Below are 16,172 nucleotides of genomic sequence, written 5' to 3' on the forward strand. Positions count from 1 at the left end.
GAGAGGACCAAGAGGAACTACCCCACAAACGACCTGAAATGGAAGAAACATGAAAGACCCCGACCCCAAACATTCTATGGCCAGTGAGGTTCTCCAAAGACCCGAACCCCGAACATTCTATGGACGGTGAGGTTCTCTCGTCCCTTACTCTCTACTTAGTCATATTTCATGGTCCATTCCTTAAACAAAGTTCATTTGCACATTCAGAGTTTCAATTCTTAGAGTCTATATGATATACACTTAGAGTAAAGCAAACAACTGTGTATTGTATTAATTATTCAAAGGATTCGATACAACTTATAAGTTTGCATATAAGATAGTACAAGTTGTATAATCGATCATAGCTACCCTTAACACCACCACTCATCTTCTCGGCCATGAGACCCGCGCCTAAGAAGTTCCCTTTCCGCGATCACCCTCCTTTCCTGAAATCCAAGTAGCAATCAATAACATTTCCCTTAGGCCGTACAATGTCATGCAATGCATGCTAAGTCCTACTATCCGTCCAGTACAGTGGTTGGCCGGTAGAAAGTTATCCCGTGCATCAGTTAATCCTTCGGTTGGCCGGTAGAGAGTTATCTTGTGCATCTGTATAGATCCTCTGTCCAACCACCGAGCCACATCTACTTTTCTCCGACCATACCATCTGCACATAGACACTTCGGGTGGTACATTGATCGGTAGGGAGGTGGCATGCGCATCAGTTCGTTCGTATCACGGTGAACCTAGTGGTTCCTGATCCACTTCCGAGCTGCACCCCTTTTCCTTCGACCAACTTAAACAGATGCAACTACCCCATCCCTCGGTATTGTTCCGTACCTCCGACCCTCAACCTTCCTCGCCAATCTCTCAGACTCAGAACCTTCTTCTTTATCCTATACTTGAACACTCGAGTTTTTACTGTGTTTTTCTGTTTCCGATGGTGTGTTTGGAATGATGGTGCCCCTTGTATATATAGGGTCCTGGCCGATTTCTAGGACCCAAAAGGCACATGTCGGACATAACAATTCGTTTGGTCCCGTTTGGTCGGGCACGATCGGTCGTGCCTCTTCGGTCACCAACTCCCACCATCCTGACCGCTCACAAGCTCCCCAGCTAACCTGCACACTCTCCACCACCGTCCAGCTGGTCAAGCTGGGTTGAGCTTGAAAAACCCCGACCCCGGCCATGCGATGGCCGATGAGGTTCTCTCGTCCCTTACTCGCTACTTAATCATATTTTTTGGTCCAATCTTTAAACAAAGTTAATTCGCACATTCTAAGATTCAATACTTAGATTCTATATGATATATACTTAGAGTAAGGTAAAATAATCGAGTATTGTATTAAATAATAAAAGGTTTCGATACAACTTATGAGTTTGCATATAAGCTAGTACAAACTGTATAATCGATCCTAGCTAGCCTTAACACCACCACTCATCTTCCAGGCCATGAGTCTTGCGCCTAAGCAGTTCCCCTTCAACGATCACTCTCCTTTCCTGAAATTCAAGTAGCCATCAATAACATTTTCCTTAGACTGTAAAATTGTCATTCAATGCACGCTAAGTCATTCTATCCGCCCAATACAGCGGTTGGCCCGTAGAGAGTTATCCCGCGCATCAATTCGATGGTGTACCAAGGTATCTGTACAGACCCCCTGTCCAACCACCAAGCCAAGTTTACTTTTATCCGACCATACCGTCTGTACCTGGACATTCCCGGTGGTACGCTGATCGGTAGGGAGGTAGCATTTTGGTTGTATCATGGTGAATCTAGTGATTCCTAATCAACTTCCGAGCCGCACCCCCTTTCCTCAGACCAACTAGACCAACAGAAGCATTATAAATGCTTATGTAGATGCAACTACCCCATCCCTCAGAACCCATAAGGTCGGCATTGTACCGTACCTCCGACCCTCAACTCTTACTTCCGAACTCTTGGTCTCGAAAACCTTTTTCTCTATTTTATACTTGTTATTTCTCGAGTTTTTGCTGTGTTTTCTGTTTCTGATGGTGTGTTTGGAGTACAGGGCGCGCCCTTTATATATAGGGTCCTGGCTGCAGTCTAGGCCCCAAGAGGCACCTATCCGACATAACCGTTTGTTTGCTCCCGTTCGGTCGTATACGTTCGGCCGTACCTGTTCGGTCACCGCGTCCCACCATCCTGAACGCTCACATGCTCCCCAGCTGACGTGCACACTGCCCACTACCGTCCAGCTGGCCGAGCTGGGTTGAGCACCTTGGCAGCAGGTCGAGCTAGTTGTATCTGACTGGCAGCTGGCCGTGCTGACCCTAGCTGGTTGGCAGCTAGTCGAGCTGTCCTTAGCTGGCAGGGAGCTGGTCAATCATTTGTCCCATACTTGGCACGTGTCCCACAATGTCTGAGATCTCTCTACCATCTCGAACCAAGTCACGACCTACAATCCTATTCAGGATCGCGGGCGTTACAAGTCTCCCCCCCCCCCCTTAACCCACTTAAGATAATCAACCTTCATTTTATTTTCGGTCTCCCAAGTACCAGACTAGTCCAAAGTTTACCCATGCCGGAGTGGAAATGGGATCATGTGACGATGGACTTTGTGACCGGATTGCCAATGATTAAGCTGAAGCATGATGCGGTTTGGGTAGTGGTGGACAGATTGACCAAATCTGCACACTTAATTGCAATCGCGGAAATAGATGGAGCCGAGGTAATCGCAGTCAGGTACATCGAGGAGATCGTCCGTTTGCACGGAGTGCCGGTGAGCATTGTCTCGGACTGTGATACGCGGTTCACTTCACATTTCTCGAAAGCTTTTCAAAAGGCGTTGGGAACAAGGGTGAACACAAGTACGGCCTACGACCCACAAACTGATGGGCAGTCCAAGAGAACAATTCAGACACTCGAGGACATGTTGAGAGCCTGTGTACTAGATTGGGGCGGAAGCTGGGAAAAGTACTAGAACTTGGTGGAATTCGCATACAACAATAGCTACCAAGCTAGTATTGGAATGTCGCCTTATGAAACGCTTTATGGCGGGACATGTCAAACGCCATTCTGCTGGACTCCGGTTGGGGAGCGGACATTACTCGGACCCAAAATTGTGGACGAGACGGCCGAAAAGTTGAAGGTCTTGAAAACCAAGTTAAAGAAAGCCCAAAACCGACAGAAAAGTTATGGGGACAGGCGTCGGAAGGATTTGGAGTTTGTAGTGGGCGACTTAGTGCACCTTAAGGCGATGACCTATAAGGGAAAAGGGCGATTCACCAAAAGAAAAAAGTTGAGCCCAAGGTACATTGGCCCGTAAAAGGTGATCCAACGGGTAGGCGCGGTGGCATACAAACTGGAGTTACCACTGAAGCTAGACCGCAATGATAAGATTTTTCATATATCAAAATTATGGAAATGCCTAAGTGAGGAGGACAAAGTGGTCGAGGACGTACCACCCAAGTTGCAAGAAAATTTGGCGGTGGAAGCCACGCCTATTCGAATCATTGATCGAAATGTAAAGGGAATGCGCAGGAAAAAGATTAACATGGTGAAGATCTTATGGAACTGCAATATACACGAAGAAGCTACTTGGGAGACTGAAAACAAGATGAAGGTTGATTATCCTACGTGGGTTAAGGAGATGAGTGAAGATCAACTTGATCCGGATTCGGGGACAAATCCTGTAACGCCCGCGTCCTGCGATCCTAAAAGGGGGGCAGATTGTTTTAAGGAAATCGATAGCTATATGAGCTTAAGTAGCTAAGCTACTAGCTCAAATAGCTGAAATACGAGCTGAATGAGCTATACAAGCTCAATGAACAAGTAGTTCAGCTGCGGACAGCTATCGGCCAGCTATGGACAGCTATAGGCCAGCTGCAGACAGCTATGGACCAGCTGCGGACAGCTAGGCCAGCTAGTATCAGCTCTTCCAGCTAGCGTCCAGCTAGTGTCAGCTCGACTAAGCTCGGCCAGCTGGACGGTGGTGGACAGTCTCCGGGCCATCTGGGGAGCTCGTGGAAGGTCATGGGACGGCATGACCGAACAGGCATGACCGAACGGGCATGGCCGGACAGGCACGGACGGACAGGCATGTCCGAACGTGCATGACCGAAGGGCCTCGAGGGACAGGTGTCTTTTGGGGCCTAGACTTCGGCCAGGACACTATAAATAGAGGGAAAGGCCTTCATTTTAACACAACATCATCCTTCCATCGTCCATCTAGGCCTAAGAAAAAAGGGGGTGCGGCTCGGCGAGTATACTCGTCCGAACTGATGCGCATGCTACCTCTCTATCGAAGGTACGATGAGACGAGCGGCGGTTCGGCAAGCGGGCCGATCCGATCGTAGGATAGGCGGCGGTTCGTTCGGGGAGACGAACCGATTGCATGATGATCGACGGTTCGATCATAAAGTCGGACCGATCGAAAGGTTATCGACGATCTGCGTCAATGGACGGATCGATCGAGGGTTGACCGGTGATTCAATTGCTAGCCGGATCGGGTGATCAAAGGATCGACGATACGAGCCGTAGGTTGGATTGATCGGTCGAGTGGTCGACGAGTCTTTCGGAAGTATCGGCCTGGTCGGAGGTCGATCGGTGATTCGATTATGGGATTGAATCGTTCGATCGGAGCAGGCGCTGATACCAAGATCGACAAGTCGATGGTGTACAATGGTATGACCGATGGGTCAACTAATGGCATGTCCGATGCCAAGATTCGGGAACACAAGTGGTTCGGGAAGCCGGTAGAGCAACCGTTCACTGTGAACCGAAGGGACTATATGTCCCCATCCCTAATAAGTGCAAGTCTATGGGGTTGGTTGGTTGTATGGCTAAGCACAAAGGGATGGGTCAAGGTTAAAGTTATATTCCGCTGCGTAAAGGGGTTATAAAGCATGGCCGCAAGCCAAAGCTAAGTAACCAAATCAAAGGATATTCAGCCGGGAATGGGGCCGAATGGAAGCCGTGACCGCGGACACTGGGACATCCGGGTTGGGGTCTTTCAAGTTGGTATCAGAGCATGCACGATCCTGTGAGGACCGATGCAATTTTGCTATAGTTCGGACGAAATGGAAATCTCTGATAAGATCGAAAACATGCTTGGGAATGGGAATGTGTTTGCCAAGATGCGCTCGTGAATCGAGCGATTGTTCAAAACGTCGAACACATAGCACCTCAACCAGAGAGTCGGGAAAGTGTCGACCAAAGGTCGAGACGAACATGGACCAAAGGTCCAGGAAATGACGACCGCGTCCAGGAAGGACCAAGGTCGGGAAATTGTCCTAGTTGGGACGGAACTAGGACAGGAACAGACTTGATCTATTCGAAGATTGTCCAAGATCAAGGGGAAAATATTGCGTCAGGAAAAGACTTGATCTATTTGGAGAGTGACCAAGATCAAGGTAAATAGATCATGTCGGGGAAGACGTAGATCTAGGAAAATGACCAAGTCCTTAAAAGAGCATGATCGAGAATAGATCAAGTCTCAAGTGGACGAAGGTCGAGAATCTCTACACCCACCGAATTCGAGGACGAATTCATTTTAAGGGGGGAAGACTTGTAACGCCCGCGTCCCGTGATCCTAAAAAGGGGGCAGTTTGTTTTAAGGAAATCGATAGCTATATGAGCTTAAGTAGCTAAGCTACTAGCTCAAATAGCTGGAATACGAGCTGAATGAGCTGAACAAGCTCGATGAACAAGTAGTTCAGCTGAGGACAGCTATCGGCAAGCTATGGACAGCTATAGGCCAGCTGCGGACAGCTATGGACCAGCTGCGGACAGCTAGGCCAGCTACTATCAGCTCATCCAGCTAGCGTCCAACTAGCGTCAGCTCGACTAAGTTCGGCCAGCTGGACGGTGGTGGACAGTCTCCGGGCCAGATGGGGAGCTCGTGGATGGTCATCGGACGACATGACCGAACAGGCATGATCGAACGGGCATGGCCGGACAGGCACGGACGGACAGGCATGTCCGAACGTGCATGACCGAAGGGCCTTGAGGGACAGGTGCCTTTTGGGGCCTAGACTTCGGCCAGGACACTATAAATAGAGGGCAAGGCCTTCATTTTAACACACCATCATCCTTCCATCGTCCATCTAGGCCTAAGAAGAAAAGGGGCTGCGGCTCGGCGAGTATACTCGGCCGAACTGATACGCATGCTACCTCTCTATCGAAGGTATGATGAGACGAGCGGCGGTTCGGCAAGCAGGCCGATCCGATCGTAGGATAGGCGGCGGTTCGTCCGGGGAGACGAACCGATTGCAGGATGATCGACGGTTCGATCATAGAGTCGGACCAATCGAAAGGTTATCGACGATCTGCGTCAATGGACGGATCGATCGAGGGTTGACTGGTGATTCAAACGCTAATCGGATCGGGTGATCAAAGGATCGACGATACGATCCGTAGGTTGGATTGATCGGTCGGGTGGTCGACGAGTCTGTCGGAAGTATCGGCCTGGTTAGAGGTCGATCGGCGATTCGATTATGGGGACGGATCGTTCGATCGGAGCAGGCGCTGATACCAAGATCGACAAGTCGATGGCGTACAATGGTATGACCGATGGGTCAACTAATGGCACGTCCGATGCCAATATTCGGGAACACGAGTGGTTCAGAAAGCTTGTAGAGCAACCGTTCACTGTGAACCGAAGGGACTATATGTCCCCATCCCTAATAAGTGCAAGCCTATGGGGTTGGTTGGTTGTATGGCTAAGCACAAAGGGATGGGTCAAGGTTAAAGTTATATTCCGCTGCGTAAAGGGGTTATAAAGCATGGCCGTGAGCCAAAGCTAAGTAACCAAATCAAAGGATATTCTGCCGGGAATGGGGCCGAATGGAAGCCGTGACCGCGGACACTGGGACGTCCGGGTCGGGGTCTTTCAAATCCCTTTCAAGGGGGGAGGCTTGTAATGCCTGCGATCCTGAATAGGATCGTAGGTCGTGGCTTGGTCCGAGATGGTAGGGAGATCTCGGACAAGTCGGGAAAAGAGCTACGCAACAGCTCGGACAAGAAGGGAAAACAAGCCAAGTATGGGACAAAGATCGGTCAGCTCCGGAAAGCTCTTGGCCAGCTGCAGCCAGCTCTCAACCATCTGCGGACAGCTCTCGGCCAGCTGCGGAAAGTTCGGCCAGCTACATTCAGCTCGACCAGCTGCTAGTCAGCTCGACCCAGCTTGACCATCTACCAGTCAGGTCGACCCAGCTCGTCCTAGCTCGACTCTGCTCGACCTAGCTCGGCCAGCGGTATGGTAGTGGATGGTGTGCAGGTCAGCTGGGGAGCTCGAGACTGAACGGGCATGGCCAAACGGACATGGCCGAACAGGTATGGCCAAACGAACATGGCCGAACAGGTATGGCCGAACGGACATGGCCGAACAAGTAAGGCTAAATATGTGCGATCGGACGGACTTGTCCAATAGGTGTCTTTTGGGGCCAAAACCGCGACCAGTACCCTATATATAGTGGGCGTGGATCTCATTTCCAACACACCATCGGAAACAGAAAAACACAGTAAAACACGAGAGTTCGAGTGTAAGATACAGAATAAGGTTCCGAGAGAGAGAGAGAGTTCGGCGATAAGGCTTAAGGGCCGGAAGAACGGCACAGTACCGACCTTATGGTTCTGGGGAATGGGGTAGTTGCATCTGCATAAGCATTTATAATGGTTCGGTTGGTCCAGATGGTCGGAGGAAAGGGGGTGCGGCTCTGCCATGATACGGCTGAACTGATGCGCATGCTACCTCCTTACCGATCGGCGTACCATCTGGAGTGTCCAAGTACGGACTGTTCGGACGGAGAATATTAAACGCGGCTCGGAGGCTGGATGGGGATTTGTACAGATTCCTCGGTACATCATCCAAAATGATGCGCGGGATAACTCTCTACCGGCGGACCGCTGTACTGGACGCATGTTATTACCTAGCATGCATTGCATGACATTGTACGGCTAAGGTAAATGTTATTGATGGCTAGTTGGATTTCAGGAAAGGAGAGTGATAGCGGGAAAGGAACTGCTTAGGCGCGAGACCCATGGCCGGGGGAATGAGTGGTGGTGATATGGGTATCTTGGATCGATTATACAACTTGTACTAGCTTTTTATGCAAACTCATAAGTTGTATCCAATCCTTTGATTATTTAATACAATGTTCGAAAGTTTGCTTTACTCTAAGTTGTATCATATAGACTCTAAATATTGAATCACAGAATGCGTGATTGAACCTTGTTTAAAGAATGCACCGTATAATATGACTAAGTAGCGAATAAGGGACGGGGTCTTTCAGAGTCGACTTGTAAGAAATATTAATTCCACTCGCTGCCCGGAGGATTATCAAAAGGACATTGCGGTCCATTTCCTCGAAGAGCAAGCACATGATTGGTGGTTGACGGTTGAGAAACTGATAGTTGGTTAAGTCTGGACCTTTGCAGACTTTGAGGTGGAATTCAACAAGAAATTCTTTCCCCCATAAGCATGGGACCGACTGGAAAGTGTGTACCTGAACCTGGTACAAGGGGATATGACAGTACGTGCATATGATGCTGAATTCAGTCGCCTCAGGCGCTTTGTTGGGAAGGATATCAAGGATGAGAAAGCACAAGTCCGTCTTTTTATCCGCTGACTAATGGTGGACATCCACAACCATTGCGTGAATGGTGTCTTTAACTCGTTGATTGAAGTGTTGGAAAGGGCGGCAATGATTGAAGCTGGGCTGGAGGAAGAGAAACAACTTAGACGGGAGAGGATTTCTTCGCGTTCAACCCACCCAGCCAAAACCACGGACCGTACAAGGAAATGGGACAAGGTGGATAACACAAGGTCCGACGCCAAGTATGGCGATTGTATGACTTACAGAAAGCACCACATCGGTTCTTTCTGGAAGGTTTTGGGTGCATGTGGTCGCTATGGAAGCAAGGATCATGCGATCCGCAACTGTCCAAGGATGGAAAATGGCAATGGGCCAAAGTGGGAACCGTGGCGAGGATTCTTTACTGCCACCACCAAAGAGACAGGCCCTTGCACCATGCGTGAACGAGCTGTCCGAGGAAACTGCTACTGGGAATTTCAGGGTGATTACTAGTATGTTACAAGAACCATTCTAAGTTCAATTCGTACATTACATAACATCATAATGCATGAGAAAGGGGGATATGGGTACTTAGAATTCTAGAGGAATGTGTGGAAACGCACACCTTGTTTGATTCAGGGGCCACACATTGTTTTGTGAGCCCTGGATTGATTTGGAAAGGTGGGTTCAATAAAGAACCAAACAACAGATATGGAACGGTCCAAGCAGCCGGCGGGTAGGCGATGTACCCGTCCAATATGGTCCGAGGAATCTGGGTCATCGTCAATGGTGTCGATATGCCTATTCACCTGATCATCGTTACACTCATGAAACATGATGTTATCTTGGGGATGGACTGGTTGGGGAAGTACAAGGCTCACATTGACTGTCACCGAGGGCGAGTAATTTTTGAGGGAAAGGAAGGAACATTAGGATTCCAAGGACCAAGATCAACTTCGTGGATTTCCGTCATCTCGGTAATCCAAACGGAAAGGATGCTGGAGAATATGAGGCGTACTTAGCCACAATCACAACAACAGAAGTTGGGGAAAATACAAAGTTGACAAATATTCCAATAGCAAGTGAGTTTGCTGATGTGTTTAAAGCGGTACGGGGAGTACCACCGGATAGGTCTGACCCGTTCACCATTGAGCTGAAACCGGGGACGAATCCTATATCTAAAGCACCTTACCGGATGGCACCAGCAAAAATGGCAGAGTTAAAGAAAGAATTAGGAGAATTGTTGGAGAAAGGATTTATCAGACCAAGTAGTTCACCATGGGGTGCACCGATCTTGTTTCTAAATAAAAAGTATGGTAGCTTCAGGCTATTCATCGATTACCGGGGGCTGAATAGGGATATGGTGAAGAGTAAGTACCCATTGTCCCGGATACACAAGTTTTTGGATAATCTCTAAGGTGCAAAGTGGTTCTCAAAGATAGACTTGGCCTTGGGGTACCATCAAATTCCGATAGAGCCATTGGACTTTCAGAAAACGGCTATCATAACAAGGTACGACCACTTTGAGTTTGTGGTCATGCCATTCGGATTGACCAATGCACCGACAGACTTAATGAAGATGATGAATGGTGTATTCCGAGAATTCTTAGACGAGTTTTTCATCATCTTCATTGATGATATACTTGTTTACTCAAAGGAATGGAAACCCATCAAAGTCACTTGAGGGCAGTCTTGGAACGGTTAAGAGAGCACAAGCTTTATGCGAAGTTTAGTATATGCTTGTTCTGGCAAAAGAGTGTTGGATTCCTTGGACACATTGTCTCGGACCGAGGAGTGTCCGTGGATCTAGAAAAGATCAAATCGAAAAAGGACTGACCAAGTCCGAATAATGCCACCTAGATAAGGAGCTTTCTCTGGTTGGCTGGATATTACCGAAGATTTGTCAAAGGCTTTGCGAGTATGTCTCATCCAATGACAAGGTTGACGGAAAATGATGTTCATACCTCTATGGAGCCAAATTTCAAATCTTCACCAACCACAAGAGCCTAAAATACATATTCACCCACTCAGAGCCAAATTTCAAATCTTCACCAACCACAAGGCAAAGAAGGTGGATGGACTTTGTCGCGGACTACGACTTTAACATTGCCTATCATCCGGGAAAGGCGAATCAGGTTGCAGATGCCTTGAGTAGGAGACGCTTCGATGTAGAAGCAGAGAAAAATCAAGAAGCGTTGATTTACATGATGGGGACTTTGCATTTAAATGCATTGTCAAGAGAAGTTGAGCCATTGGTCTTAGGAGCAGTGGATCAAAAAGATATACTTAGTAGAATTAGTTTGGCTCAAGATAAGGACGAGGAATTTAAGGGTTGGGCGGAGAATAATAAGACAGAGTTCCAAACATCGAACAATGGTACCATGGTGGTGAATGGACGACTGTGTGTGCCGCATAGTAAGAAGATAAGGGAGGAAATTCTAAAGGAGGTGCAATAGTCTAAGTTCTCGATCCACCCTGCTTTGACCAAGATGTATCACGATCTTAAAAGATACTATCACTGGAAGGGAATGAAAAGAGATGTGGCCACGTGGGTTTCCAAGTGTAAAATCTGTCAACTCGTCAAAGCAGAGCATCAGGTGCCGAGTTGACTAGTCCAAAGTTTACCCTTGCTGGAATGGAAATGGGATCATGTAACGATGGAATTTGTGACCAGGTTGCCTATGAGTAAGCTTAAGCATGATGTGGTTTGGGTGGTGGTGGACAGATTGACCAAATCTGCACACTTCATCGCAATCGCGGAGACCGATGGTGTCGAAGTAATCGCGGTCAAAGACATCGAAGAGATTGACCGGCTGCACAGAGTGCCGGTGACGATTGTCTCAGACCGTGATACGCGGTTCACCTCGCATTTCTGGAAAGCTTTTCAAAAAGCATTAGGAACAAGAGTGAACCTAAGTACGACCTACCACCATAAACTGAGACGCTGATTCGCCAGTCTGAGAGAGCAATTCAAACACTCGAGGACATGTTGCGAGCTTGTGTATTGGATTAAGGGGGAGGTTGGAAAAAGTACTTAAACTTGGTAGAATTCGTGTACGACAATAACTACCAAGCTAGTATTGGAATGTTGCCTTATGAAGCGCTGTATGGTCGAGCATGTCGAACGCCGTTGTGCTGGACTCCGGTTGCGTAACAAGACGGCCGAAAAGTTGAAGTTTTTGAAAATCAGTTTGAACAAAGCCCAAAACCGCCAGAAAAGTTACGTCGGAAGGAGTTGGAGTTTGAAGTGGGCGACCTAGTGTATCTTATGGTGATGACCTATAAGGGAAAAGGGCGATTCACCAAGAGGAAAAAGTTGAGCCCAAGGTACGTTGGCCCGTACAAGGTGATCGAACGAGTAGGTGCGGTGGCGTACAAACTGGAGCTACCACCGAAGTTAGATGCCTTTCATCAGGTTTTCCATGTATCACAACTACGGAAATGCCTAAGTGAAGAGCATGAAGTGGTAGAGGATGTGCCACCTGAATTGCGAGAAAACCTGACGGTGGAAGCAACGCCTATTCGAATCATTGATCACATGGTAAAGGGAATGCGTAGGAAAAAGATTAACATGGTGAAGATCTTGTGGAGCTGCGATGGACGCGAATAAGCTACTTGGGAGACTGAAAACAAGTTAAAGGTTGATTATCCTAAATGGTTTAAGGAGATGGGTGAAGATCAACTTGATCCGGATTCGGGGACGAATCCCTTTCAAGGGGGGAGACTTGTAACACCTGCGATCCTGAATAGGATCGTAGGCCGGGCCTTGGTTTGAGATGGTAGGGAGATTTCAGACAAGTCAGGAAGGAGCTACTTGTTAGCTCGGACTATGAGGGGAACACGTGCTAAGTAAGGAATCAACGATCGGTCATTTTTTTAGCTCACTACCTGTTACGGACAACTCTCGGCTAGCTTGGAGCAGCTCCCAACTAGGTACAGACAGCTCGACCAGCTGCCGACCAGATTCCAGCCAGTTAAGGTCAGCTCAGCCAGCTAGCGTCAGCTCGACCAGCTGCCAAAGAGGTCAACCCAGCTCAGCCAGCTGGACGGTGGAGGACAGTGTGCAACTCAGCAGGGGAGCTTGTGGGCGTTCAGGATGGTGGGATACAGACTGGACAAGCACGGCCAAACGTGCATGACCAAACAGGAGCGAACGAACGGTTCTGTCGAATAGGTGCCTTTTGGGGCCTAGACATCGGCCAGAACCCTATATGATGTGAGCAACGGACCGGAAACGCGGCCAGGAACACTCGCACCAGACCCGGACACCAACGGAACACGTGTATCACCCACGGATCATGAGCTCGTCCAGGACTTCCAAGCAAAGGATCAACCACTTCGTCCAAGAAGACCAAGAAATCGACTCGGCCAAGGCAACCATCAGCGAGACTGTCCGTACGGCCTTCGTCCTTACCCAAGGATGAGGGTGCCAAAGACGGTAGGATCATGACTCATACTCTTTTTCCTTACTTCGGGTTTTTCCCATGAGGTTTACCGGAGAAGGTTTTAACGAGGCGACGAGTCCTACCACACAATGCCACGTTTAACCCAAGGATGCATGCAACGCCGCATTTAACATCGGTGACGTGGCAATTCACACTCGCCTAAGGATGCAGCCTTTCTTTTGTCTTTTTCCTTTAAACTTTGCGTTTTGATTTTATATAGAGTCTTCCCTTGTGAACGTTGGAATAGTGTGACGTGTGTGGCCTTGTAAAAACCACATAGAGGGCGACGAGTTCACCGTCTGTGGAGACGCGTCAAGGGCAACGTGTGCGGACCATAGCGAGTCTGCGTGTCCCTAGTCCCCTTTAAAACCTTACACTATTTAAACTCCCAACGCCCCTAGCTTAGACTCTTTAGACTTGAATGAAATCATAATTTTTCCAAAGAGAGAATCTTTGCTTCTTGTCTCAACCCTCTTTCTCGTAACAAAGTCCGGGACTTGGCTTGAAAGAAACCCTAGAAGGATCGATCCGGGATCGCTCTTCTTCTAGTCAGCGTACGATGCTCACCACCGCTGGTGTACACCGCTGGTTCAGTCCATACCATCGTCACCGCACGATGTCCGATTCAGATCGTTAGTTGTGTCTCACTTCGACTCCATCATCCTCTAGAGAACCGAGATCAAGTTTCTTACTCGGTTCGCTAGCCACCGTCCGTACTCCCCGGTCTGTGTATCCGCTACCGCGTTCAGCCATCCGTACCATCGGTCTTACATCTCTCTCTGTTCTATTCCGTATTCTATATGTCCATTTTCCCTCAAAACTCGTCTCCATAACTCATCCTCTCTCTACTTTCATCCCACCTTCCTTTGTCCGAGAAAAGTACCTGTCTTTCCGCCCGTCCAACGACGTAGAACTCCGTCCGAGCCTCTAGGCCGTCCGGTGTTCACATCACTATATATACAGGGAACGCCATACATTCCAAAGATACCATCAGAAACAGAAAACTCAACAAAAACTCGAGAAAGAACAAGTATAAAATAGAGAAGAAGGTTCCGAGATAGAGTACGGTACAGAACCAACCCTATGGGTTTTGAGGGATGGGGTAGCTGCATCTGCATAAGCATTTATAATGCTTTGTTTGGTTCGGTTGTTCGGAGAAAAGGGTGTGCAGATCAGAAGTGGATCGGGAACCACTAGGTTCACCGTGATACAACCGAACTGATGCACATGCTACCTCCCTACTGATCAGCGTACCACCTGGAGTGTCCATGTACGGACGGTATGGTCGGAGAAAAGTAAACACGGCTTGGAAGCAGGACCGGGATCTGTACAGATACCTTGGTACACCATCAAACTGATGCGCGGGATAACTCTCTACCGGCCAACTGTTGTACTGCACATATATTATGACTTAGCATCCATTGCATGACATCGTACGGCTTTGAACGACCTAAAGGAAATGTTATTGATGGCGACTTGGATTTCAGGAAAGGAGAGTGATAGTGGAAAGGGGACTGTTTAGGCGCGACACTCATGGCCAGGAAGATGATTGGTGGTGTTAAGGGTAGCTAGGATCGATTATACTGCTTGTACTAGCTTATATGCAAAATCATAAGTTGTATCGAATCCTTTGATTATTAATATAGTATATGAATGTTTGCCATACTCTAACTTTATATCATATAGACTCTAAGTATTGAATCTCAAAATGAGCGAATGAACTTTGTTTAAAGAATGAACCATGAAATATGACTAAGTAGCGAGTAAGGGACGAGAGAACCTCAGCGGCCATCGCATTGACAGGGTCAGGGTCTTTCAGAGTTCCTATGTTTTCAAACCTCTTTCACAGGTTTAAGTTTTTATTTTGCTTGAGGGAAAGCAAAGGCAAAGTCTAAGGGAGTTGATATATCATGGTTTTTGCTGTTTTTAACCACGATATAAGTGTTCTTTTTGAGTCTTTTGACTTGTTTTTTGGGATGTTTTTTAGTCTTTTCAGGTTTTCTTGGATTTTGGCACGGATGGAGCAAAGTGGAGCAGTTTGGATCATATTTAGAGCATTTAACCAAAGAAATCAAATCGGAGCTGATCAAGAGTGATGGTGTCGATCGATGCCACTTTAGGTGTCGATCGACACCCACATAAGTCGACACACGAGCAGAGTTTTGGAAGTTTTACAAAACCTCCCGAAGTTTTCCACAATTGCAACATAAGTCATTGACATGTTTTAGGACATATATTTATAGAATTTTTAGTGCTTAGAAACCCTTATGTTTTAATTCTAGCAGCTTTTTGAGAGAGAGAGATTGAGAGTTCTTGGGAGAGACGGATCTTAATTCTTTTATAGAGAGAAGATTCCTAAACTCCCTCTTTTACTTTTTAATATCTATTGCATGTTATTTAGAAAGATGTATTGTTCTTCATTGAATATTTCTGAGTAGTTTGCTTGTTAGGTTCAGGGTTTTCAAAGGGTTTTTATGGTTTATTAAATCTAATTATTTTTAGGGTTCATTATCTTCTGTGATCTTCATCTTTGGTTGTTCTTCATATTAATTCTTGATTGATCACCTAGAAAGCTAATATGATATGAGAATATAATTTTTTTTTCCTGATGAAACATTTGATGAGCAAAATTACTTCTTAGAAAGAGATTTGATTTAGTAATTATGTGAACAAACTAAACTTGTTTGCAAAGCTGGTTTTAACCTCGAATTTTACAAAGAGATTGGATTTTTGGGTTTTAAACTTAGATAATACATGCAGTGAGAACTGATTTATTTTACAAAAGAGTTTAGAATTCTATATCTGATTTTTAATTGTTTGAATCCTATTAATTATTTGATTTAATATTCTGTAATTTCCTGAAAAATTCCCTAGACCTAGCTTTTTAATTCCTTGAATTTACAAACCTTTATTTCAATATTTTACATTGTTTATATTTCAATACAAATCATTTTGTTTAGCGTAACCATAAAACTCAATACTCCCTCCGGTTCAAAATATAAGATGTTTTAGAGAAGTTTTTTGTTTCATAATGTAGGATGTTTTCAAGTTTCTATGCAACTTTTAGATTAGTTTAGTATTTTATATTATGCAGTATTGTTTCTAATTGGTTGAACTTGTTAAAAGTAAAGACTTCTTAATTTGCGTGCTTTAGTTAAAACATCCTATATTATGAAACGGAGGGAGTAATATTTAGTGTAATCTTGAGTCCTT

The 16,172-nt window shown here is 46.6% G+C and overlaps 1 protein-coding gene across 1 annotated transcript; it reads left to right on the forward strand.

Annotated features, from left to right (window-relative positions):
- The first annotated feature begins 11,788 nt into the window (after positions 1-11,788).
- Positions 11,789-12,124, forward strand: LOC104783404 (uncharacterized). The gene has a single exon (XM_010508564.2). It carries the CDS (start codon positions 11,789-11,791, stop codon positions 12,122-12,124), a length of 336 nt encoding a protein of 111 aa, XP_010506866.2.
- The last annotated feature ends 4,048 nt before the right edge of the window (positions 12,125-16,172 follow it).

The sequence above is a fragment of the Camelina sativa genome, chromosome 4 (assembly GCF_030686135.1).
Source record: "Camelina sativa cultivar CO46 ecotype springtype chromosome 4, ASM3068613v1".
Taxonomy (NCBI): Eukaryota; Viridiplantae; Streptophyta; class Magnoliopsida; order Brassicales; family Brassicaceae; genus Camelina; species Camelina sativa.

Bases quoted from the DNA above. Each gene is read 5' to 3' on its own strand.
- LOC104783404 (XM_010508564.2), top strand. From the start codon at position 11,789: ATGACCTATAAGGGAAAAGGGCGATTCACCAAGAGGAAAAAGTTGAGC.